The 26568-nt window shown below is 45.3% G+C and overlaps 1 protein-coding gene and 1 pseudogene across 2 annotated transcripts; both read right to left on the bottom strand.

Annotated features, from left to right (window-relative positions):
* Positions 1–1880: 1880 nt before the first annotated feature.
* On the bottom strand, positions 1881–21237 carry Klk1b16 (kallikrein 1-related peptidase b16). 2 transcript variants are annotated; one of them, XM_017321999.1, is made up of 5 exons: positions 21153–21237; positions 3941–4100; positions 2691–2977; positions 2459–2595; positions 1881–2085 (listed from the first exon to the last, which is right to left on the bottom strand). In XM_017321999.1, exons 1-5 carry the CDS (start codon positions 21196–21198, stop codon positions 1930–1932), a joined length of 786 nt encoding a protein of 261 aa, XP_017177488.1. In that variant the 5' UTR covers positions 21199–21237; the 3' UTR covers positions 1881–1929. The 2 variants fall into 2 exon arrangements, with proteins under 2 accessions (XP_017177488.1, NP_032480.1); NM_008454.3 differs by lacking the exon at positions 21153–21237 and adding an exon at positions 6127–6201.
* On the bottom strand, positions 10178–10846 carry Klk1b23-ps (kallikrein 1-related peptidase b23, pseudogene; annotated as a pseudogene).
* Positions 21238–26568: the final 5331 nt, after the last annotated feature.

Raw genomic sequence — 26568 nt, 5'->3', positions numbered from 1 at the left:
TTTTATTGCCTGTGAATATTACAGGACCATGGTATTCTGAAAAAAAGCTTTCAGGTACTAGAAGAAGTGAGTCAGGTTTTAAGCACAAACAAGAGGATTGTGGGCTTCATTATTGCTGGTATAGCAGCTTTAATTAAGTTAGTAACTGGCACCACTACCCCAATTGCTTTGATAAAAGAAGCTTAGACAGCTACTTTTGTTAATCATTTAGCAAAAAATGCTACTAATGTCCTGAGTATTCAGGAGGATTTAGATAGGCATTTGGAACAATGGATTGACTCTTTACAATACTATTCAAATTATTAGATAGGAGGTCCAGTGCTTAAAAATAGAAAGACATCTTCATTGTCATGCCAAATAACCCGTGGATTTGTGTTACTTCTAAAATTTACAATGATAGTCACTACAGTTGGGAAAGGGTTCAAAGCCACTTGCAGGGTGTTTGGCATAAAATCCCAACACCTCCCTGGATATTTTACCTTTGAATAGTGAGATTATGAATTAAAGACTGCTACTCTGCTAAGCTTTGCTGCAGATACTGGTAGGATTATTCATGGCCTGATGTCAGTATTTCTGTCATGGTCAAGCTTCAAGAATGGCATATATGACTTGATCATGCTAGCCCTTCTTGTCCAAGGAATACTCTTATTCCTGCCCATCGTGTTAAAGTTTGCCTTTAACAGCATCAACATGTTATCAGCCCAAGTACATGGCTAGAAACTAAGAATGAACCCACAAACAGAGTTATCAAATTAACAGGCTGGCAAGCCAAGGATGGGTAAGATTCTGCACAAGGACTTTGCCAACCTAAGACAGAGGCATGTGCCAAAAGGCCAAGTTTGTTTATATGAGAGGAAGGAGAGAGGGAGGTAGGGAGAGAGAGAGTGAGAGAGGAAGATAGATGGATAGATAGATAGATAGATAGATAGATAGAGAGATTGGAATTCCTAATGACTATAGTTATCTTCCTATCTACCTTCCCAGTTTTTATTCACATGAGCAAGGGCTTCATATTTCTTGCTCTGGCACTGTGTCATCCTCCTGCATACTATGTTCCTCTCCTTTCTACCACTCTGCTGCTGACTGAACAAGATAGACTTCATCTTCAGTTTTATTAGCATTGGCATCTGTAAGTGTTGATAAGGACAAGAGTGACTGGGGAGGCTTCACTCAACGCCAGAGCCTCCTCCTACTCAGAGTTGTGGCTAGATTTCCAGTTCTGTCTAGCCTTCTGTCCTTCTCTGGCACTTCTCCAGAAGTTCTCTGATACTCTTAACTGTGGCAAAGTCCCTCTAAACAGACAGAGGTTTGTGGTTCTGCAGCAGCAGCATTGTGGCCCTTTTTCCAAGATGGGTCATTCTCTGCCCCACAGGACATGGTTCTAAGCCACTCTTCATCCATTGGTCCAGCCCTACCATAGAAATCCCCTCTAATGGCCCCTGGGAGTGGAGCCTACCTAGCCTTTGGGGCAGTCCCTGCTCTTCTGTGGACAGACACTTCTCCAGTAAGTCTATAGTTTATTAACATAACACACCAGCCCTACTCCAGAAACCTAGGTAGGCAGTCTGAATTCTCAGTGTCTGACTGTTTATCATCTTTTTGGCTTCCAGTATAGTGTCAGGGCTAGCTGGAATCTCCCATTCTGATCTCTCTAGCCTTATCCTCTGTTATCTGAACATTTTCTTTGCCAGAGGAGACTCAAGTGGCATCCCTGAGTTGGTCTGAGCCTTTTGTCTGCATTTGTCTCAACCCCATGTCCTCAGCCAACAATACATGTACTCCTGTCCCTTACTCATCTACTTTGGAAGTCCTGACCTTAGCTGAGGGAACCCTGGTTGTATACCGCACTCCAGTAGGACGGAGAATGTCAGACCTTGAACTCATTTGCTTCATGTTGGGTTTTATTGAAAACATGGAACAATGTGACACTCAAGCATTTTTCATCATAGTATCTTTTATCCAGGAGTTGAACTTAACAAGGTTGGTGTAGATGGCTGATACACCAGGTATACCGCATGGGTCAGGGCCAATTGATACGGTTCCTTGGAGAACACCATCACAAATCAGTGGGCCTCCTGAGTCACCCTGAAAGAAGGACAGGGACAGGAGTAAGGCAGGGCCTGGCAGTTGGATTCTAGTAGACAACCTGGAACTGACTCCCAAGGGGATTAATACAGGGACTCTAAAGATAGCTCTATTCAGTAGCTGAGGGAATCCAGCTCTTAGGTGGCCATCTCTTCCAGGAACATGAGGTTGTGGTGGGGGTGGATTGAAAAATCCCTAAGGCAAATCACATTGAAGAAATAGTACCAGCTACAGGATCCTCCCCTCCCAGGGCACATCCCTTCCATAGAAAAGGATGCATAGAACCTGCCTAATCAGGGTATTGAAGTGGTAACCAAGAACCTCAGTTCCATCTTTCAGCCCTTCACCTCACTGCAGAAAGGGGCTGTCTCACCACACAAGGGCCTTTGTCTTCACCCATCTCTATTGTACACAGCATGACATCTGTGACTTTCAGTAGGTAGGCTTTGGCACAGTTCTCATTGGGCAGGAGCTTGGTGAACATACACTGAAGATCATCTGGCTTTTGCCCTGTGTTTCAGGGAGAAAGTGGGTGGTGAGCAGGGCCCAGTCCAGTTTTCTCTGCCCCTCCCTTACACCAAGCTGTATCCTTGGACCAGACTCACATTTTGTGGGTGTAATGCTGCCCCAGCCTGACACTAGACATGTGCTATCCAGCTTGGGCTCCTTTGTGGGCAGGTCGATGGGCTTCACAACATCTGTGATGTCAGCAGGCTTGCTGAGGCGGAGCAGCATCAGGTCATTGCTGAAGTCAGCCCCAGGAGGTAACTTTTCAAAGGTCAGGAGGGTCATGTTGAAGCCAGGGTGAGGGAAGCTTTTGCTGACCAATCGGTTTTGAGCAGAGGGTTCCTCTTGGAATAACTGGTTTTTGCCCAGCCAAACCTCACACTCACTGGGGGGTAGGGAAGGAGATGGAGCAAGTAAGAGGAGGCAATGGGGAGATTGGTTAGAATAAATAGGAAGGGGTGGGGGAGGAGGGAGAGTGGAAGGAAGAGAGTCAGGGAGAGAAACACATACAGACAGAAAGATACACACACACACACACACACACACACACACACACACACACTCAAAGAAACAGATATAGAAAAACAAACAGAGAGACAGAAAGGCACATACATACACAAACACATACATACATACATACATACATACATACATACATACATATAATCACACATACATACATATAGAGTCAGAGACACAAAGAGATAAAGAAAAGAACAGAAGACAAGGGAATTGGGGGCAGGGAAGAGGGGTAGGCCTGAGAGCTTCTCAGGTGAACTTCCCCAGTAGGTAAGGCCTGGCCTGCAGCCCAAGGTCAGAACTCTCTCAACTCATCCCTCATCATCCAGCTCTCTCTGTACTCAGTTACCTCACCCAGCTCCAGTTCTGACCAGCCCTTCTCTTTGTGTCCTCAGAGTGGACAGAAGGTCCTAAAGGCAGAGCTGCTCTGAGGAGAGTGAGGACATCTCTCACAGCCTACCCTCAGGGACAGGATGTTCTATCCTGAGAGGCCTTGTAGGCCTGGTCCCCACTATTGTCAGCAGTGGGAAAATAGAACACATGAGACCCAGTCCCAGACAGTTGTGGGCAGAGTCCCAAGAGACACACAGTAACAGATGTCCTTGAAAACAGAAAGATGTGAATACAACATGAGACAGAAAGACAATAAGGCAGAAAAGAAAGAAACAGGACTCTGAACACAAACCAAGATGCAGGAGGAAAGAGAGACCCAAGAGGTCATGGATAGACTTTCAGCCAGTCCCAACCCACTGCCCTTCAGTACCCCAGCCTGTCCTGGAGTCATGATCTCTGGCTGCCACCCTGCTTTTCTGTCTCCACCCTTACTCACTCGACATAGCAGTGGGCAGCTGTGAGAACCCAGTTGCGGTCCAACAGGACTCCCCCGCAAATGTGTTCCTTGTGGTAGTACACAGCCACCTGCCAGGGTTGGGAATTCTTCTCACATTTAAATCCTCCAACTATTCGAGACTGGACAGGAGGTGCAGCATCTGCAACAGGAGCAACGGGGGAGGGGAGAGTTGGCACATGTACCATTTGCAGGACACAGCTAAGCAGGGCTGGGATCTGGGGACGTGGCCAGGAGATCTGGGGTAGAGACCAATATATGGCTGGTCCTGGATAGGGAGATGTATGCTGTAGGTACAGAAATAACTCTTGAATCAGGAATTGGGTATAGTGTCAGGCCATTTTATAGTTTTGGGTTAAGGTATGTAAGGGAAGCAAAACAGACAGACGGAAAGAGAGAGAAAGAAGAGAGAGAGAGAGAGAGAGGGAGAGAGAGAGAGAGAGAGAGAGAGAGAGAGAGAGAGAGAGAGAGAGAGAGAGAGCTTTCCAGTTTTTCTTAGTCCAATGAGAATGATATCTTCTGATATGGATTTTAGAATCTCCAAGGTTTATAAAGAAATCACAGCCTTGGTTGCGTTTTTGGAATTCTGGAATGTTGAGGCTTCAAAAAACTAGATATGAATGAATAAATCCAGGAAAGAGAGCTTGGGGTTGATTTTGGGTTTCTTGGATTGGGCATGAAGAGGCAGCTGGGATGAAGAGATTGAAGAATTTCCAGGTAAAGGAGCAGGGTCAAGGCTAGGGCATGGGCTCATTTTAGGTTCTATGGTGGAGATGACACCTAAGAGGTGTGGGGCTCCCTAAGACAGGAGTTTGAGACAGGACAAGCAGTGAGAGAAGGAAATTCTAGGGGTCTCTGACAGACAAGCTCTTCTTCCTGTGGAGGTGGAGCAAATGATCTTGGTATTTAAGAGGCTCAGGTTTCTCTTGGACGCAGTCTCTAGACAGACCTGGAGACACAGTTAGATCAAGTGCGGCCACTGTGAGTCAGATTGGAGGACACAGCTGATATGAGATACTAGCGTTAAAATTGGGGTTTTTGGGGTGTCCTGCACAGAGTGGGAACTAGAGCTGGGCAATGGGGCTCTGATGAGATAGGACAGGAGCCTGCAGCACAGGGAGGGAGGCATGATGGAGAGGAGGCAGGCCAAGGCACAGCACTTGGAAACAGAGGAAAGTTTAGCAAACCACACATAGCTGCACTTCTCTGTAACCCTAGTACAGAACAAGCTGAGGCAGAGGGATTGCCATGGACTGAAGACAAGCCTGGGGTACATCATGAGACACTAACTCAGAACTTATTCCCAAGACTTGGGCAGGAGATGGCTTGGTTGCTACATTATTGGCCATGTAAGCGTTAGGATCTGACCTGAATCCTCCAGAACAGAGGTAAAAAGTCAGGTGTGATGCTGTGTGCCTGTTACCCCAGAGCTGGGGAGGTAGAAACAGGAGGGTTTCCCTGAGGCTTGCTGCGTAGTCATCATAGCCTAAGTGGAACTCTCCATTCAGTGAGAGATGCTGCCAATGTTGTGAGTGATTAATGAAGATATTTGTTCTCCACATCTGAGGTCTGCCACCTGATTCCTCTTCCAAAAACCAGACTAAACCTAAAAGCCAGCGAGAAGTGACCCGGGCATTCTCTCCACACAAGAAAGGGAGGGGGAACCCATCTGACCTTTCAAGCCAGTTTGTGAAGTGAATGTTTTGGTAGAAACTGCACATCTACAAAAGAGAAGATGGGGGAGCAATTGTCAGGATGTGGAGAACACAGCTGAAGGCTGGCAGTTGCTGGACAGCCAGTGGCACCAGTGTGAGAATTAGGCAATTCCTGATTAAGGGGTTGGGCTATGAGGCTCTAGGAAAAACAATAAACTTGAAGGACATCTGAGGTCCTAAGATTTGTAAGAGTTTGGGTTCCTTAGAAAGACTGGAGAAGGCCAGAGATAATCAGGTGTCTAAGGAAGAGGGGAAAGTTCTGGAAAGTGAGAGTGGACAGGGGCCTGTTCTGTGAGCAAGGACTGTGAGGGACCTGGCAGTGTGCAGGCAGAGAAGGAGGAGCAGGTGTTGCTTCATGATGTAGCTGGGATGAGGGGAGAGGGGAAAGGGATGGCCAGGGCCAGAGCCAGCAGGAGAGTCAGAGCTGTGACCCCTCCCATTCCCTCATCTCACCAATCCCTCCTAGGGACAGGGCTAGGAACAGGATCAGGAACCACATGGTAACAGGTGTCCAGGAGCTTCAGGGAGTGAGGTTGGAGCTGTAGAGGCTCCTCAGGAGATTTTAAATACCTGAGTTCTCCCCACAGCTCCTCCCCTGTCCTGTTGCCACCCAGATGCTGACTAAGCCCTGCCCTTGCTGACAGAGGTGGACTCTCTGCTTGCACCATCCTGGCTGTGGAATGGGAGGGCCTCGTTGTACCCACTGTACAGTAGGCCCTAAGTCACCCTGAATACCTTCCCAGGAATGAGATTGGTTCGGGCAGTGCCTGTTGTTCCTGGAGCCATTTGAGTTCTGGGGACCTTAGCCAGATGGCAAGGTCAGGGGCAATGGTGAGTTGGTGTTAAATGAGGATGGAGGAGCAAGTGACTGCCAACCCCCAGTTCTAAGGAAGTTCCTGTACCTCAAGTCCAAGATTATCCCAAGAAAGTAGCTGTCAGAACAAGTTTTTTCACCAGTGATAGCTGAGAAAACTCCAAGTTCCCCGTAGATACAAATCCTGTTTTTGAGAATGTCAAAATGCTTGCCTTTCTGGACTTGGAACTCTGGATCGCTGATTTTATTGTTCCTTTGAGAAGTTTGGGAGCTGGGTATAGTGGTGCAAATCTTCAGTACCAGCAAGCTGAAGCCAGAGCCAGGTGGTTCTGAGTGATTTTAGGCTCTAATATTCTGTGATGGAGACCATCTTAGTCTACGTAGTGACTTTTAAGACAGCCAGGTTTATATATAGAGCTGTCTCAAAACAAACCAATAAAACATAATAAATAGAAGTTATGGTACACATTACCATGGCCTGATCACTCTTTTATTCAAAAGTATGAAATCTCAGGTTATTCCAGTGGAAGGTCATCCACCCTGAATAGAGTTGGGATAACAATGACCTTTCACTTCCTCATTTCGTAGATCCTGATCTACATTTTGAGGTTAGCGCAGCCTGGGCCATGTGAGACACTTTCTCAAGTAACAGCAAACAAAAAATGTCACTTCCCTCCAGGAGCCTCATTAAGGGTTCAGCTTGGCAGCTGCAAATTTTGGTGCACATCTTCCATCCCAGAACTTAGGAGTTAGGGGCTGGTAGATCTTGGTGAGGTCCAGGTTAGACTGGTACACATAGTGTACTCAGGCCAGTGAAACAACGCAGGGAGACTTTGTCTCAATCATTAAAACATCAAGAAGTCAGCATGGGTTCTGGTGCAGAGAAGGGGAAATACCCAGCTTTTGACACCTACTTACTGTTGCAGGTTTCAGACCCATCCCCTCTCGTTGAGCATCTAGACTATTTCATCTCTCATGGCATTGAGCACATTTGACCTGGTTGTATTCATTTGTCCCCTGTAAGCTGCAAGAAGGCCAGGCTAGCCCTAATCCAGGCTATATGAGGAGCTGGCAATCAACTGGCCTCCAAGTTCTCCTCTGAGCCCTAGGCCTCTGTGCCCAAGTTCTTCTGAAATCTACACTGTTCTTTTCTCTAAAGGACAAGAGAGGAAGCATGCATTCATCCACTTGTGAGTACATTCATGCCCCTGATCTTTAATGTATGTCTTCAAGCATACATAATCATGCTGGAGTTTGAGATAGGTGTACTGCACCGGAAGAGCTCAGTACATGAGAATAGAAAGAGATGAAGTGGTGCTGGAGATGAGCTGCAAACAGAATCCACAGGGAACTGGTTGTAGATGAGGGGGATATGGAAATGAGGAAGAGGATGAAGGTTTGTATGCATTGAGAGAGAGGGGAGAAAAGATCCAGGTTCCCAGAATTTTTACCCTCCCCAGCTGATCTGCTCTGTTCCTGGAAAGAGGACTGAAATTTTATCCTACGTGGCTGGTCCCTCATGTTTATCTTCCTGGTAACTTTGTTGGTGTTCAGTGTAATGGATGTGCAATTATCTATGTACACTGAGCATACACTGGATTCATTTGCCTCTGGTTTGATTGCAGGGGGCATAAATGTGTCAATGTGGGACAAATCACTGGTCAGTGAATATACAGACTGGGGGTTCCTTCCATTGTGTTCTAGAGGTGACAGTGAGGGTGGGATACTGCCACTCTTCCAGGAGTCTTTCTGGGGGTCTAGGTTTTGGCTCCCAGTGGGGACATCATTGTTGGTGGGACACTCTATGAGTGGCAGCAGAGTTATTTTACAATTTCTAGGTAATGATTTTGTTAAGGTGAGTATAGGTGATGTTTCTATCTTTATATCTATTTTTTGTGGGCGAGCAGGATGGGGTTGCTGAAGTCAGAACCCAGTGCCTTACACAAACCCTCCACAGGGTCTCTACCACTGAGTCACAACCCCAGAAGAACCTCATTGGAGGACTCTATGCAGGTGCTGTATCTCTGAACCATGTCCTGCCCCTTATTGTGAGATGGATTCTAGACAGCTATATTTCCTTCCTCTGACTTGTTTCTAACAGGTCTATATAGCCCAGGCTGTGCTCCAACTCAATGTGTATCTGTGGACAACCATGATTTTCTGATTCTCCTCCCAAGTTCATTAATCACAGGCATGTGCTGCAGACTCAGCTCAGCACAGTGCTGAGGATGAAATGCAGGATGCTCACAGCTAGGCAAGCATTCTGCCAACTAAGACACAACACCAGGACCCCTTGACTGCTTTTACATTGTATTTGGAGATATATAAGATCTAAGCGTGTCTAAACTGCTCATCCAGGATTTGAAAAGACACTCCTCCCTAGTTGTACCTAGGTTGGCCTCCTCATGGTGTGAGAGGAAGGAGAGAGAGATCGAGAGAGAGATCGAGAGAGAGAGAGAGAGAGAGAGAGAGAGAGAGAGAGAGAGAGAGAGAAAGAGAGAGAGAGATATGTTGGAATGACTAAGTCCTGTAGTTATCTTTCTAAACTTCTTCCCCAGTTTATATTCACATGGGCAAGGGCTTCATATTTCTGGCCCTGGCACTATGCATCTTCCTCCTGCCTACCATGTTCCTCTCCTTTTGACCAGTCTGCTGCTGACTGAATAAGATAGACTTCATCTTCAGTTTCCTCAGCATTGCCATTGGTAAGTGTTGGCAAGGACAAGGGTTACTTGGGATCCTCCTCTCAACCATACAGCTTCCTCCTACTCAGAGTTGTGGCTAGATTTCCAGTTCTGTCTAGCCTTCTGTCCTTCTCTGGCCCTTCTCCCGAAGTTCTCTGATACTCTTAGCTGTGGCTATGTCCCTCTAAACAGACAGTGGTTTCTGGTCTGAGCAGCAGCAGCATAGTGGCCCATTTTTCAAGATGGTTGATTCTCTGCCCACAGGACATGGTTCTAAGTCACTCTTCAACCTTTGGTCCAGCCCTACCAAAGAAATCCCCTCCAGTGGCCCCTGGTGGAGACACTGCAGACTACCTTTTGAGGCAACTCCTGCCCTTCTTGGGATAGACTCTTCTTCAGTGAGTCAAGGTTTTATTAACGTAAGTCAAAGCTTAATTAATCTAACACCCATGCCACCTTCCTGGCTTCCCCAACTCAATACGACTTGATCTGTTGTCTAAATCTTTGTGTCTGACTGTTTATCATCTCTTCTGCTTCTAGTGTAGGCTTGAGCATAGCTAGAGTAGACCTTTCTGATGTCTCTAACCTTTACCTGTCTGATCTGAACACTTTTCTTGCCATAGGAGACTCATGTGGCATCCCTGACTTAGTCTGAGTCTTTTGTCTTCATTTGTCTCAACCCTATCCCCTTAGCCAACAGTACATATACACCTGTGCCTTGCTGATCTACTTTAGAAGTCCTGATCTTAGCTGAGTGAACCATGACTGGGTACCGCACAGCAGAATGTCAGGACTTGAACTTACTTGATGCATGGTGTGCTTTATTGAGAAAAGGGGACAATGTGACCCTCAGGTGTTTTTTGTCATAGAGTCTCTTATCCAGGTGTTGAACTTAACAAGTTTGTTGTAGATACTTGGGAAAGCAGGTGTATCACATGGAACATAACCCCATGATTTGATACCTTGGAGAAAACCATCACAGATCAGTGGGCCGCCTGAGTCACCCTGAAAGAGGGACAGGGACTGCAGTAAGACAGGTCCTGGCAGTTGGATTCTACTAGACAACCTGGAACTGACTCCCAGTGGAGGAATACAGGGACTCTAAGAGGCAGCTGTGTTCAAAAGGTGAAAGAATACAGCTCTTAGGGGGCCATCTCTTCCAGGGACATGGGGTTGGGGTGAGGGGCTCACAGGACCATCCCCTAAGACAAGTCACAGGGAAGAAATAGTACCAGCTACAGGATTCCCCCCTCCCAGGGCGCATCCCTTCCTTAGGGAAGGATGCAAAGAGCCTGCCTAGTCAGGGTGTTGAAGAGGGAACCAAGAACCTCAGTTCTCTCTTTCAGCCCTTCACCTCACTGCAAAAAGGGGCTGTCTCACCTTGCAAGTGTCTTTGCATCCATCCATACTTCATGCACACAGCATGACATCTGTCACCTTCATTTTATGTGTTTTGTCACAGTACTCATTAGGCAGGAGCTTGAGGTTCACACATTGGAGAGCATCTGGATATTTGAGTGTGAATCAGGAGGCAAGAGGTTGTTGAGCAAGGGCCAGCTCAGTCCTCTCTGTCCCTCACCCCCACCCTTCTCTGTTGCTTGGACCAGACTTACAATTGACAGGTGTAATGCTGCCCCAGCCGGAGGCTAGGCATGTGCTCCCAGCTTGGGTTCATATTTCTGGCCCTGGCACTATGCCTCATCCTCCTGCCCACCATGTTCCTCTCCTTTCCACCAGTCTGTTGCAGCCTGAATAAGATAGACTTCATCTTCAGTTTCCTCAGCATTGGCATTGGTAAGTGTTGGCAAGGACGGGGGTGATTGTGACCCTCCACCCAAACCCAGAGCCTCCTCCTACCCAGAGTTGTGGCTACGTTTCTAGTTCTGCTGCTCCTAGGGAGAGGGGTGTCTCTGTGTCTTTCTTGGGCTTACTCTGTATCTCAGGCTGGCTGTGGACCTACTCTGTAGTCCATGCTGGCTTTGAATATGGCATTCTCTTGCCTCAGCCTCAAAAGTAGCTGGGATTAAAAGCTTATGTCCAGAATAGTGATTGATGGCCATGTCTCCCATTTTCTATTCCCCTCTGACTATGTATCTATTTGTCCTGTCTGTGAGTGTGTGTGTGTGTGTGTGTGTGTGTGTGTCTGTGTGTGTTTGTATGTATGTGTATAAAAACCTGTGTCTATTTGTGTCAAGTCAGGGAGGTTGTCTATGTATCTCTCCTTTTGGTGGGGGATGGTGTTCCCTGTCTAGCCTTCTTTCCTCCTCTCGCCACACCCTAGTGCAGGGCTCCTGATTTTCCTTAGCCTGACTCTCTTTCTGGTAAACTGCAATAGAATTTGCCCGAGGCCACAGGTATCCTACCAGCTGGCCTTCTACCTGTGCTGGGGCACCAGGACTTGATGCTTTGGGCTGGTGAGAGTGCGACCCTGATGGAAAGGCAGGGTCTGGGCAGGGCAGAAGTGGAGCCCAGAAGAGGGGGACAGCATGCAGAGTGGAGTTTATGCACAGACTGGGGCTCAATGGGCCTTACTCAATCTGTGTGAATTAAGGTCTCAGACAGATTGGCATAGAGTCAGGGAGCATTGATAGACAGACACAGACAGGAGAGAGTGTGTTGTATCTGAATGTAATGCCACAAAGTGAACATCAGTCTTATATAATACAGAAAAGAAAGGGGTAGGATATCACAGCAGGCAAAGTACACTGAAGCTATCTGAGTCAAAATAGGGGAATGACTTCAAAAGGACTTACAGGTACCAGGTAATATTTACAGTAAAGATAAAACAGCCCTCCCTATGGTCAGCTAATGACAGATAAGGATTTCACACCCTTGTCACAATTTGTGTTACTCCTTTGAGCCTTGTGAAAGCTAGCACCAGGGGGTTCTGCTCTAGCAGACCTTCTCATGAATAATGCAATATCAAACCCCCCCCCCCCATTTCCTAGGCCTTGGTAAATTCTTGCATATGAGTATAACTTGGCTGTTCTTTTAAGTATCTGTAGGGAATCTCCATTTGTCAGAAGAATTCACCATCTTGCTTCTAATATGCAATGTAGCCTGCTATACCTGGCTGTACTGGAGATTCTTAGTATACTTTGCTAAGCTTGCTCTGAGATTTCTAACTCTTATCCAGTAAAATACTGTAAGAACACATGCAAGATCCTCCAGATTGCAGGGACAAATCTGGAGCATTCTAGCTATGGGAATGAAAGCCAAGGTTCCAGGAGGCTGAGTTTCCATGAAACTCTTTGCCTCGTGAGTGCTTCCAGGCCTCTTGGCCTGTCAAGCAGACTTCACTGGAGTGCGCAGAGCATTCTCCCCCTTTCGTTTTATTTTTCAGCCGAAGTTCCAGAATGTCCTGCTTCATTGTAGCTACAGATCTCAGAAGTACTCTAAAGATGAGTGGAAACACAATGATTACCAATAAAATGATCCGTTCAGCAGGTCCAGTTAATCAAGGTTCTTGAGGGGACCTTCTCCTAAGAACCAAATGGGGGTTAGAGAGAGATGAGAACCTTGTGCAATGAACGACACACGGAAGCAGTCTGAGTAACATCAAGGTCTCACTGTATTAGCAAGGCTCAAGGTTTAAATGCACAAGCAAAAAGGGGAAGTACTTCTCAGCAGGAGGAATGGGGCAGCAGACAGTGAGACAGTTCCCTGCCTCTTCGCTCGAGTGTCGCAGACGTTGGGAGGTAAACCTAGGCATTCAGTTGTTGTCCCATTAACTATCCAAAGAGGCAGTCTTTTAAGGAGAGAGGAATAAGAGTTTAAAAAAAGGGATTTAATAAAATATTTTTGTTTTGTGGACGAGAGATGTCCATGGCTGGTATTGAATGGTTCTGAAATACACCCTTTAACTTAGAATAAAGTAGGCAAAGAAATCAATAGTTTAATAAAACAAGGAGAAGATGTCCCTGAGTCCTTTTTTAGTTATTGGGGAATCATCAGAGATCTCCTTAAACAGGCAGAAGAGGGCGGAGAAGGTGCTCGCCTCCTAGCCCTTACTAAAGATTTTTTAGAAAACTCCCGATCACTGTCTCGCAAAAGCTAAACTAAGCCGCAGGCGAATCGGAGGTCATCGATTATCGATGCCCGTTCACAGTATCTGTATTAGAAGGTTTAGCAGGAGAAGGCTACTTGATACCCAGTGAATGGAATAAAGTTGTTCAGTCTGTCCTCACTAGAAGCCAATATTTAACTTGAAAGTCAGAGTTTGTGGAAGACAGCCTCCTGGACTGCTGATAAAATCTGTGGTAAAGGCAATTTCGCTGCAGACATAAAACAATTAGGGCTCTCCCCTGGTGTCCTTGCCCAGACAGCACAAGCGGCCCTGAGAGCTTGGCGCACTGTCCCTGCAGCAGGGACGCTAACTACACCCCTAACCAAGATTATACAAGGGCCCCAAGAGTCCTATGCACAGTTCGTTGCCAGATTGCATGAAGCAGCTGAGAGAATTTTGGGACTTGAGGAAAGTGAGGGTCTGTTAGTCCGACAACTTGCTCTTGAAAACACCAATTCGGCATGTAGGGCTGCCCTGAGAGGTAAAACCAAGAGTTTAGATATAAATGGTATGATCAAGCTTTGTAATGAGGTAGATGTGTTTTCTCAACAAGTTTCTATTAACCTGGCCATTGGGGCTGCTCTAACTCCAGCTCCAAGATTGGTGTCAAGCCCCATTGGCCCGAGTTAGAAGTAGACATCTGTGTCCTCACATTGGGTGCAGATGCTGCCTGGGGCACCCCTGATTATTATATGCCTCAATTAACAGCAGTTAACACAGGTGAATTTGGTCCCCCTCCCCAAAAGACGTTTTTTCTCGTCATCGGCCGAGTGTCCAGACTTTTACAAGGCCTAACAGTGACTCCTACAGTGGTTGACACTGACTACCATGGGGAGATAAAAATCTTAGTCACCGCCATGCAGGGGCCATTTACCCTTAAGGCTACAGAGCGCATAGCCCAAGCCCTACCACTCCCACTATTCGGCCATTTCCCTTATATGAAAGAGGAGCAAAGACCATCCTCCCCGGGATCCTTGGAAGTCTACTGGGCACAGAAAATAACTGATTCACGGCCCATGCTGACTTTGTTTCTAGAGGGCAAACAGTTTCAAGGGCTCCTAGATACCGGGGTAGATGCGACAGTAATTTCCTCAACACATTGGCCTGCAGCCTGGCCCTTACAGCCCACTAAGGGATGGTGTAATCCACTGATCATAAAATTTACTGCTAAGGGGAAGAACTTAGAGGCTTGGGAAAGTTCTCGACCTCTCACCTGGGGCCTAAGATTGTATCAAGATAACTATGATAATGGCCTGACCTTTAAGGTTCAGCTTCTTAAAACCATCCCTAACAATCATAAAGCATCCATAGGACTTCCAGGCACCCGCCCCCCTGTTCCTGCCCCAGGGTGTGCTACAACCCTGTTTCAGCCCACTCTCCCTGCGGGGAGGCCCCCCTCTTCCACTGATTTACTGTGGTCTATATTGAATGCTTCTGCTTTAGCCTTATTTGGAAATTTTACCCTGCTTTCAGATGCTAGGCAGCTTCCCTTCGAGTCAGTTCAGCTTACCTTGACAGAACTCTCTGGGGTAAGAAGTTGTGTGTTGGGCCCAGACATGCTTCCTCCGAGGCCCTTGCTAGAGATTTGCAATAACACATTTAGAGTGAATAAAAATGGGTTTTAAAGAGATTTCGTAAAGGTCAAAATATAGCTCAATTCTTACTGTTACCTTATTTACAACTCCCCAATCCTACATTGTGTCAAAAAATTTATAGATTAGGTTTTATTGAAAGTTAAGAAATCATTTCCTAAAACATATATAATTCATTTTGTCGATGGTGTTTTTGTTGGTTGCAGAAAATAGAGAGCATTTTTGCAGATGGCTATAAAATATTTGACTAAGTGTGGACTGATGATGGCTTCAAAAAAGATTTAGCATGGTAAACTTTTAGGCTATTTGAGACATTTAGTGTATAGAGATTGTGTGTTTTCTCAAAAATTTGCCCTCAGATTAAATAAATTAAAAGTTTTGGATGCTTGCCAGAAGCTGTTAGAAAATTTTGGATTTTAAGCTTGGTTTGACAAGCTGCCTCTTACAAGCAGGAAAGGAAAGGAAGGGATAGAGGAAAATGGATTTTAGAACTCTCCCAGGGACAGAGAGAAATCGGGGGACGCCCTGTTTTATCCTCTCTGGCCCCTACAGGAGGAGTTCTCTACCCTCTTTATGTTGTCTATGTTTGGTGCACAAATCATGTCAATTCATGTATGTTTTTTGTCTCGTTGTCTGAATGATTGTTTCGTTGTCTGAATGACTGACTGACTGTTTTATGTTTCCTGTTAAAAAGAAAAGAAAAAAATGGTTAAAAACTTTACCTGCTAATTCACTCTCAGTTTGCACAACAGAGGCTGAGAGAGGCCCCTCACTTTAGCCAAAAATCAAGCACAGCAGGAGAGGTCCTGCTGAAAAACTTGTTTTTAAAGAAAAAGAATCTACAACCTCTTAGTTCTAAGGCAAATAAGATAATAGTTGTTTTTTCCTTAAAAAAAAATCTCTGCAATTTTGTGATTATTGTGTTTAGCAAATGACAAAGTGTGTTTTTATCTTATAGCTATAAAAAGTAAAATTCTTTGATTGATCTAAATTTATAAGATTTGTGTAGCCACTTCATTTGGTTTTTGATTGGTCTTAAAGGTATAAATATGATCTGCATATCTTGGTCATAGAGAATTGGCTTATAAGTTATTTGGGTATGATTAAAAAGGTGTAACACTGGTTACAAAGTTAGCTTAAAAGTAGTAACTCAGGGCTAGAGTCATTTTCAAACAAAAGCACCTGGCATAAACCAGCCCAGAAAACTGGTCCTCTAAAGATACTTCTAAATTGAGATAAAATTTTATGTAATTCTTATCCTAGAAAGTAGGCTTATAGAGATAAGATTTTAAAACTATGTCTCTTTAATGGAACATTAAAATTTACACTGTCACGCATTCATAAATTGGCAGCCAAACTTCATAACGTGATAGTGATGTTTCTAGTATTGACTTTAAGGAGAATAAATTGTTTAAAATTGGGTCTTGCTTTCCACAGGTTATAGATATATTCTAACATTGCAACAGAAACTTAAAAATTATGGTTAAAATTGCCAGTGTTCCATTGACTGCAGCTTGCAGTTTGATTACAAATTTAAGATCTTTAATTCACCTGTATATTGTAATTAAGATAATTATAAGAGTAATCATCCTTAAGAAAGAGTATCAAAAATTAGAGACATAGACAGTTAAATTGTTTCTCTAAAATTGGTCCTTATTGCAAGAGGGCCAAGATGCTCAGATTAAAAAATATTTTATGTTTAAGTTAATGCAGGGCTCAAGACAGCCCCAAGGAAGCTTGTGGCCTTCTTTTATTTTGCAAACAGTGCCTGAGAAAGTTTCCCCTGTGTTCAAAGGGAATTTCTTCTTAGCTTTGTTGCAGATCTATTCAGATGTTTAAAATAATGCTTAAATTCAAAGAGTTTTGCTTTCAGTGAACTGGTGATCACTAGATAATTTTGCCTGTAGGTATGGCTAACATAGCTTTACAATATGTAAAAAAATTTTATTGTCTGCTTCAATTAAAAAAAGCAAAGAGTTTAAATCTTTCAGTATATATTGTTTCCTAGGTAGAAAGTATTTTATTAGCTAATGCCTCTAAAGGGAAGTTTAAAGTTCTAGGGAATAGTTGTTGCTCCATAAGATTCAGAGGCAATATATTTTTAATATCTAAGATTTTAGTTACAGAAAAATCTAAGAAAGAGAAATTAATCTAAGAGAAGAGAAATGCTTCAAAATTTTCATTTTCAAAACCTCCAAGAGATGTTTTGTCAACAATTTAATGTTACACATGTTACTGAGATATTTTATAATTCTCAAAGACAAGGTATTGTAAAACTTTAAAAACTATACCTTCTTTAAAAACAAAGAAGGGGGGGAATTATATCCCTGTGCACATTATTTGGATCACATCTTTGTTTTTGGAAAAACTGGATATAATAGTGTCTAGGGCAGATAAAAAGGATCCACTTATTGGCACTTGCCATGATCCTGTTCAGATACTTAATATGGGGAAAAGGGGGAATGTTTCTGTTTTTTCCACAGAATGCTACAAGAGCATGCTAGCTTCCAATGTGACCTGTGAGTGCCCTGACAGTGGTGACCAGAAAACTGTGTTGAGTGCACAAAAGAGGAGGAATCGGAGAGCAGCCACTTACAAACAGATAAAGAAACTTCGTATCTCCACCATGGGCTGCAGCAAGGAGTACCAACCTGGTGCCAACTTAAAATAAAAACAACTAAAAAAGCTGACTTGTGAGGCAAAAAGACTGGTACAGAGAATGTACAAAGATGCTTTCGTCAGAGACACTGTTTTTTGCCATTCAGGCCAGCTCCTTATAGCTATGAAAGTTTGTGTACCTTACCTATATGCTTATTGTTAGATAATTTTAAGAGTTAAGATCGCCAATCTTGGCAAGTCTTTTTATATTCATTGTAATTCTTGTCAATTAACTAATTGTGCAGAGCCTAATTTAGATAAGGAATCTACCGTTATGTTTTTGTTAGAGAACTGCTTATGTTTTGCTGCCTATTAGAGTTAGGAAACGATCCTTGGTTTAAAGATCTGGGAATGCAAACTTTGAAAAGGTATCTACCACAGCCTTAGTTCAGCAGCTGCATACTGCACATTTTTGTTAATGATAAGCATAGGAATATTTCCATAGTTTTGTCAGAGCAACATATTATATAGATAAAAATTTGGAGGCAAAGGATGCCTTAGAAGTAGTAGTCTTAGCATAGGACAGGATATAGCATCCTAGAAAGTCCTTGAGCTGATCATGGGCTTGGAATTCAGGGAGAGTGTTGCCTATTCAGTGACATTCAGAATAGCCTCTGGCATTACACTATCACTTTGAATAAAAGCTAGGTCACTGCCTTACACAGGAATTTACCATCAACTAGGAAGAAGGAAGTTAAGACCTAAAGAGGAACCAGAGTAGATACTTAGAGCTATAGATAGCTGAGTTGCACCCATACACAAATATTTACAATGGCCTAGGGGGAAGGTAGACTACCAAAACTGGTTTTTCAACCTCCCCCTGGCTTTCGACCTTGTTGCCCTCCCTTTTGGGGCCCCTATTGGGACTCCTATTATTGATTTCCTTAGGTCCTTGGGCATTTCAAAAATTGACCCGATTTGTTAAATCTCAAATTGATTCATCTCTTTCAAGCGCATTTGTTTCAGTTCATTACCATCGGCTGGACGTTGGTGATAACAAGCAGGTTACTGGAGAAGAGGCAGACGCAGATGCCGATTCATCACCCTCTTCTTGGGGAGAGAGACTCAATTTCCATAAAATGCTTAAGTAAGACCATTCCCCTCCCCCTAAATTTGGCCATTAGTCTCATGCCATGAATCATTTATAGATTGCCGTAGTCTGTGCTTCCGACATGGTTATATACATTCTCGCCACATTGAAAACTAAACAGTCATCCCAGGCTAGACACATCGTAAAATTAGAACTTAAAGCCGTCGCCCATGAGAGTTGTAAGACTAAGTACTGCACAGAGATTAGTCTGGAAGCTGTTAGACAGTCTCTGAGAGGCATGTCTGATTGCATGAAGGTTGAGTGCCCTAGGGTCGTTCCCCCAGAAAAAACGGCACGGGAGCAGGTTGGGGTTACTCTGGGTAAAGATCTGTGGGCCTGAGAGTCAATCCTGTACATGGCCCCTAACATTACACACTGGGGATCAGACCTCTACCTCTACCCACAGAGCTTGCTTCGTTCCTAAATCCCTTGGCTGGCCCAGGTTATACCCAACAGACTGGGACCATTAATTCAAGCCTCATAGATGACTTGTCTTTGTGTCCTTTGTGGTTTTAGAGAATCACCCAGTGAGCAAACAGACGTTTAGGCAGTCATTAAAAACGTGGCTACAAATTTATTATACAATATGCCTTTATAAAAATATTAAAACGGGGGAAATATTGGGAGCTATTAAGACAACACAATTGTCCTGATCTCTCAATTGGGCCTCTCCCCCCGAGAAGAGAAGGGGGTCAAAAGCGGGCCACTGGACGCACCGCTCCGAGAACAACCACAGATTGTTCCAGCCCTAAGTCAGCGCCGGATGTCCTGACCTCAAGATGTACCCTGATACCGCCAAGTTCCTGCTTCCCCCTGTAGTCACCAAAAGAAAAATTTCTGCTGCCCCATCCCTCCTGCTGAGAAGTACTTCCTCTTTTTCCAATGCCCCATCCCTCCTGCTGAGGTGCATTTCCTCTGCACCATTCCTCCCGCTGAAAGGCACTTCTCCTTTTGCTTGTGCATTTAAACCTCGGGCGTGGCTAATACATTGGGGGTCTTGATGAAATCCAGAACAATTCCGTGTCGTTATTCACACAAGACCCTCGTTTCTCTCTACCCCACCCCCCCAATTTGGTTATTAGGAGAAGGTCCCCTCAAGACCCTCGAATAACTGGACCTGCTGGACGGGTCAGATTGTACCCTAGGCGACAGGTATCCTATCAGCTGGCCTTCTACCTGTGCTGGTGCACCAGGTCTTGATGCATTGGGCTGGTGAGGGTGGGGCCTCCGATGGAAGGGCAGGGTCTAGGCAGGGCAGAAGTGGAGTCCAGAAGAGGGGGACAGCATCCAGAGTAGAGTTGGGACTTGCGGTGTGGCTTTGATTAGAGTACCCACGAGGTCTCTTCCCTCAGGAAATTTGTCCTTCCTCAACCATGTGCAGATGTGGACCTACAGTTTGCCTTTCATGGAGTGGAGGCTCAGCTATTTCTGTTGAGCCTCATGACACCAATGATTGCTGTTGCAGGAGCAGACCATTTTGGGCAAAAATGCTGGGACCCTGCTCAGAGGCTGTAAGCTGTAACCAACTCTGTAAATTACCACAGGGCTCCCCAATTGAGGGACACGGCAACTTCTAAGGACTCTGATGATTCCCTGCTGCCAGATGCCTGAAGCTCTATCCCTGTGATTCAGTTTCCATCAGACCTCCCTTGAGGTCTTGAGGAATTGCCATGGACTGAAGACAATCCTGGGCTACGTCATGAGACACTAACTCAGATCTTATTCCCAAGAGATGAGCAAGCCATGGCTTGGTTGCTACAAGATTGGCCATGTAAGCATTAGAACCTGTGTTGAAGCTTCCAGAACCCAGGGGAAAAGTTAGGTGTGATGCTGTGTGCCTTTAACCCCAGAGCTGGGGAGGTGGAAACAGGAGGATTCCCCTGAGGCTTGCTGCACAGTCATCATAGCCTAACAGGAACTCCATACAGTGAGAGACGCATCCCTAGGTGGTAGTGATTGATGATCACTTGATGTCCACTTCTGGTGTCTACCACCTGACCCCTTCTCCAAAACCAGACTAACCCTAAAAGCCATTGGAAAGGTACATACACATTTTCCCCACAGGACAAAGGGACAGAACCCATCTTTTGTCACAAGCCAATTTGAGAAGTGATAGTTTTGGTAGAAACTGGGCAACCTAAGAAGAGGGGGGCCAGTTGTCATCATGTGTAGAACACAGCTGAAAGCTGGCAGCTGCTGAATAGCCAGTGACACTAGTGTGAGATTTAGGCAATCCCTGATTCAGGGGCTGTGTTATGAGGCTCTAGAAAAAACAATGAATTCTAGGGACATCTGATGTCCTAAGATCGTTAAGAGGTTGGGTTCCTTAGAAAGACTGGAGAAGCCCAGAGATGGTCAGCTATCTAAGGAAAAGGTGAAAGTTCCGGAAAGTGGCAGGGAACTGGGGCCTGTCCTGGGGGCAAGAACTGTGAGGGACTTGGCAGTGTACAGGGCCAGAGAGGAGCAGGAGTTGCTCATGATGTAGCTGGGGTGAGGGGAGAGGGGGAAAGGGATGGCCAGGGCCAAAGGCAGCAGGAGAGTCAGGGCTGTGACCCCTCCCATTCCCTCATCTCACCAATCCCTCCTAGGGTCAGGGCTAGGAACAGGATCAGGAACCTCATGGTAACAGGTGTCCAGGAGCAGCAGGCTGTGAGCTTGGAGCTGTGGAAACTCCTCGGGGAGACTTTAAAACTCTCATTATCCTCCACAGTCCCTCCCCTGTCTTATTGCCACCCAGATGCCTACCAAAGCTCTGTTCTTGCTGACAGAGTTGTACTTCCTTCTTGCACCCTCCTGGATGTGGGAGGGGAGGGCTCTGTTGCACCTGCTCTCCTGTGGGCACTAAGTAATCCTGGATACCTTCCCAGGGATGAGATTGGTGGGGCAGGTCCTGCTGTTTCTGGAGCTGTTTGAGTTCTGGGGACCTTAGCCAGGTTGCAAGGTCAGGTTCAATGTTGAGTTGGATGAAAGGCTGATGGAGGAGCAAGTGACTCCCACCCACAGCTCTAAGGAAGTTCTTGTACCTCAAGACCAAGATTATCCCCAGAAAGTTGCAGTTAGAACAAAATTTTTTCACCAGTGATAGACAAAACGGGTTCTAGTTCCCTATAGATACAGACCATTTTTTTGAGAATGCCAAAATGCTTGCTTTTCTGGACTTGGAACCCTGGATCACTGATTTTATTGTTCCTATAAGAAGTTTGGGAGCTGTGTTTAGTGGCTCACACCTTTAATACCAGCCTTTTGAAGCCAGAGCCAAGTGGATCTGTGTGAATTTAGGCTCTAGTATTCTGTGATGTAGTCCAATCTAGTCTACATAGTGACTTTCAAGACAGTCAGGGTAATATGTAGAACTGTCTCAAAACAAATTAAGAAAAACATAATAAATAGAAGTTATGGTGCACATTGCCATGGTTTGATCACTCTTTTATTCAAAAAAAATATGAAAACTAAGGTTATTCCAGTGGAGTTTCACTCAACCTGAACAGTGTTGGGCCAACAATGACCTTTCTGTTCCTGATTTCCTAGATCCTGAGCTACATTTTGAGGGTAAATCAGCCCGGCTTATTTGAGACCCTTTCTCAAGAAACAGCAACCAGAAAATGTCACTTGCCTCCAGAAGCTCCAGGGTTAAGCTTGGCAGCTGCATATTTTTGTGCATAACTTTGATCCCAGAACTTAAGAGTTAGGGGCTGGTGGATCTTGGTGAGTTCCAGGTTAGACTGGTACACATAGTGTATTCAGGTCAGTGAAACAACATAGACTTTGTCTCAAATGTTAAAACATCAAGAATTCAGCATGGGTTCTGGTACAGAGAAGGAGAAATACCTAGCCTTATACACTTACTTACTGTTGCAGGTTTCACACCAATCCCCTCTCATTGAGCATCTAGACTATTTCAGTTCTCATGGTAGTTAGCACATTTTACCTGGGTGTATGCATGTGTGCCATGTAAGCTCCAAGATGGGCAAGCTAGTCTTAATATAGGCAACTGAGGGGCCGGTGATCAATTGGCCACATAGTTCTCCTCTGAGTCCTTGGCCTCTGTTCCCAAGTTCTTCTGAAAACTACACTGTTCTTTGCTCTAAAGTATGAGAGAGGAACCATGCATTCATCCACTTGTGAGTTCATTCATGCACTCGATCTTTTATGCATGTCTTCAAGCATACATAATCATGCTGGAGTGCCCCAGACCCTTTTGGTCTTTGTCTTCGTAGAATGGATCTCTGGGAGCAGGTGGACAAGGAGTCGGCAAATGAATGACAGACAGATCAACACGAGAGATCATGTAGAATCTGAATGTAATTTTTCAAGTTGAGATCATATTTTTATACAGAAACCAGGAGAGATATATCCAAGAAGTTACAGCGACACACTACAAAAGGAATGTATACATCAAAAGAAGGAGGGGACCAGGCCACTGCCACTAAGAAGGGAGCCAGGTGTAATGCTAGTCTATTGTTAAGCCCAATACCAGGGGTTCTTAGTAAATGCCTGATTATGCTGTTTCTTTTGGGCTAGTGAAGAAACCTGTCTCAGGGGGATTCCCTAACTCTTTCATGGTAAACCTACCTGTTTGCTAGGCCATTGTGTATTCCCTTGTTTGGGTGAGACTGGCTACTGTCCTAAGTAATCACTCTGCAGACCAGCCTTGAGCTATTCCAGCTCCGTTTAGCTATGTCAGAATTCAATCTTTAAAGGCACTTATAATAAAAGAATACTAAAAGAGAGCATGTAGATCCATACACCAGACTAATGCGGGGATAGGGTATGAGTATACGGGTTATGAGAATGCCAAGGTTCCAGGAGGTTGAGTTTCCTTGAAACTCTATGCCTCTTGAGTGCTTCCAGGCCTCTTGGCCTGTCAAGCAGACTTTCACTGGAGTGTGCATAGCACTGGAGTGTGAGATAGGTGTACTACATCAGAAGCGGCCAGTGCATTGAGAACTGAAAGAGTAGAAGTTTTGCTGGAGATGGTCTGCAAAAAGCTTACCCAGGGAACTGGTTGTAGATGAGAGGGGGAAATGGAAATGAGGAAGAGGATGAAGGTTTGTATGCCTTGACAGAGAGTGGAGAAATGATCCAGGTCCTGAGAACCTTCTCCCTCCCCAGCTGACCTGCTCTGTTCCTGGGTGGAGGGCTTAAATATTGTTCTACATGGCTGGTCTCACAGGTCCATCTTCCTGGCAATTTTGTTGGTGTTCAATGTAATGGATGTGCGGATTCCCTGTGTGCACCATGCATACACTGGCTTCATTGGATTAACTTCAGGGAGCATAAGTGTGCCAATGTGGGACAATTCACTGGTCAGTGAATATATAGACTGGGGTTCCTTCAATTGGGTGGAAAAGGTGACTGTGGGGGAGAACCACTGACTCCCTCCCAGTAGTCTTGCTTGGAGAGTTGGTTAGGGCTCACAGTGGGTGCATCATTGATGGTGGGTAACTCTATGAGTGGCAGTAGATTTATTTTTGAATTTCTAGGTAGTGATTTTTGTAATGTGTGTGGAGATGATTTTTTTCTTCTTTGTTTGTATTTGTTTTCTTTTCTTCTTTTTCTTTCTGTCTTTTTTTTTTTTTTTTTTTTTTTTTTTGTGGATGAGGGTGTTGCTGAAGGCAGAACCCTGAACCTTACACACACAGGTTAAAGGGTCTCTATCACTGAGGCACACCCCCAGAGAAACCTCATTGGAGAACTCTAGGCCAGTGCTGTACCTTTGAACCATTTCCTGCCCCTACTTTTGGGATGGATTCTAGATAGCTACATTCCCTTCCTCTGCCTTTTTCTGTGACAGTTCTATGTAACATGTCTATGAAAGATCTAAGCGTGTCTAAACTGCTCATCCAGGATTTGAAAAGGCACTCTTCCTCAGCTGGTGGAGTACCTAGGTTGGGCTCCTCATGATGTGAGAGGAAGGAGAGCAAGAACTAGAGTGAGAGACAGACAGAGAGACAGAGAGAGAGAGACAAAGAGAGAGACAGAGAGAGAAAGAGACTGACACACAGAGAGAGACAGAGAGAGAGAAAAAAGGGAGGGTTGGGGAGAGAGAGAGAAAAAGAGAGAATTGGGAGTGACTGTAGTTATCTCTCCAACTTCCTTCCCCAGTTTACATTCACATAAACAAGGGCTTCATATTTCTGGCCCTGGCACTATGCCTCATCCTCCTGCCCACCATTTTCCTCTCCTTTCCACCAATCTGCTGACACCTGAACAAGATAGACTTCATCTTCAGTTTCCTTAGCATTGGCATCGGTTAAGTTATGGCAAAGAAAAGCGTGACTGTGATCCTCCACCCAACCCCAGAGCCTCCTCCTACTCAGAAGTGTGGCTAGATTTCCAGTTCTGCTGCTCCTAGAGAGAGGGGTGTCTCTGTGTCTTTCTTGGGCTTTCTCTGTATCCTAGGCTGGCTTTGAATATGCCATTCTCTTGCCTCAGCATCATAACTAGCTGCGATTAAAATCTTCTGCCTACTATTGTGACTGATGGACTTGTCCCCCATTATCCTTTCTACTCTGAGTATGTATCCATTTGTCGTGTGTGTGTGTGTGTGTGTGTGTGTGTGTGTGTACTTTTGGCAGGTCAGGGAGTTTTTCTCTGTCTCTCTCCTTTTGGGTGTGGTGGTGTTCCTGTCTAGCCTTCTGTCCTTTCCTGGCCCCACCCCAATACAGGGCTCCTTATTCTCCTCAGCCTAACTCTGTTTGTGGTAAACTGCAATAGGATGTGCCCAAGGCCACAGGTATCCTACCAGCTGGCCTTCTACCTGTGCTGGTGTGCCAGTGTCTTGATGCTGTGGCCAGGTGAGGTCCAGGCCTTGGATAGAGGGGCAGTGCCTGGGCTGGGCAGGGGCAGAGTCCAGGAAAGGGGGTCAGCCCCCAGGGCTCAGTTAGGGTTTGGGGTGGGGCTCTGAGTCAAGTGCTCATGGGATCCCTTCCCAGAGGAACTTTGTCCTTCATCAACCAAGTGCTAATATGTAGCTATAGTTTGCCTTCCAAAGAACAGAGGCTCAGCTACTTCCATTGGGCCTTGAGACACCACTCATTGCAGTTGCAGCAGCAGTCCATTTTGGACAGGACCTTGGAGCCTGCCCAGAGGTTGTCTGTTGTAAACTGCTTTGTGCAATACCACGGGCATCTGCAACAGAGGGACTTGTCATCTTCTCAGGACACTGATGAGTTCCCGAAGCCAAATGTCTCAACCTCTATCTCTGTGGTTCAGTTTCCATCAGACCTCCCTTGATGTCCCATACTTCCCCTGAGAGCAGGTAGCACCATCAGCACACAGGTGGCAAGACCAGTTCTACTCACTAAGGCCTACTCCTTTCTGACTGAGTATTGGCAGGGACCCTCCTCCTGAAGTTCTCTGATACTCTTAGCTGTGACTTGTCCCTCTAAACAGACAGTGTTTTGTGGTCCTGTGTAGCAGCACTAACAGCAGTGTGGCCCTTTTCCTAAGATGGGCGATTCTTCGTCCCACAGGACATGGTTCTAAGTCACTCTTCACCTTTGGTCCAGCCCTACCAAAGAAATCCAGTCCAGTGTCCCTTGGTTGAGACACTGCAGCCTACCTAGCCTTTGGGGCAGTCCCTGCTCTTCTGTGGACAGACTCTTCTCCATTGAGTCAACACTTCATTACAATAACACCCCAGCCCAGCTCAAGAAACCCAGGTAGGCGGTCTGAATTCACAGTGTTTGACAGTTTATCATCTTTTCTGCTTCCAGTATAAGGTCAGCCCTACTTGGAGTCAATCACTCTGATGCCTCTAACATTTTCCTTTGTGATTTGCACATTTTTCTTGCCATAGGAGACACATATGGCATCCCTGAGTTGGTCTGAGCCTTTTGTCTGCATTTGTCTCAACCCCATCCCCTTAGCCAACAGTACTTGTACATCTGTCCCTTGCTGATCTACTTTGGAAGTCCAGACCTTAGCTGAGGGATCCTTGATTTGCTACCCCACTCCAGTAGGACAGAGAATGTCAGACCTTGAACTAA

Source organism: Mus musculus, chromosome 7, assembly GCF_000001635.26.
Source record: "Mus musculus strain C57BL/6J chromosome 7, GRCm38.p6 C57BL/6J".
In the NCBI taxonomy this organism is placed as follows: domain Eukaryota; kingdom Metazoa; phylum Chordata; class Mammalia; order Rodentia; family Muridae; genus Mus; species Mus musculus.
Note: the sequence above shows the minus strand (reverse complement) of the source record. Positions and strands in the feature narration are given on the sequence as shown.

Bases quoted from the DNA above. Each gene is read 5' to 3' on its own strand.
- Klk1b16 (XM_017321999.1), bottom strand. From the start codon at position 21,198: ATGAGGTTCCTGATCCTGTTCCTAGCCCTGACCCTAGGAGGGATTG. The intron at 2,978-3,940 runs GTGAGTAAGGGT...CCTACCCCCCAG, and splicing joins GCTGCCCACTGCTATGTCGA to TGAGTGTGAGGTTTGGCTGG. The intron at 2,086-2,458 runs GTGAGACAGCCC...TCCTTCTTTCAG, and splicing joins AAGACAAAGGCCCTTGTGTG to GGTGACTCAGGAGGCCCACT.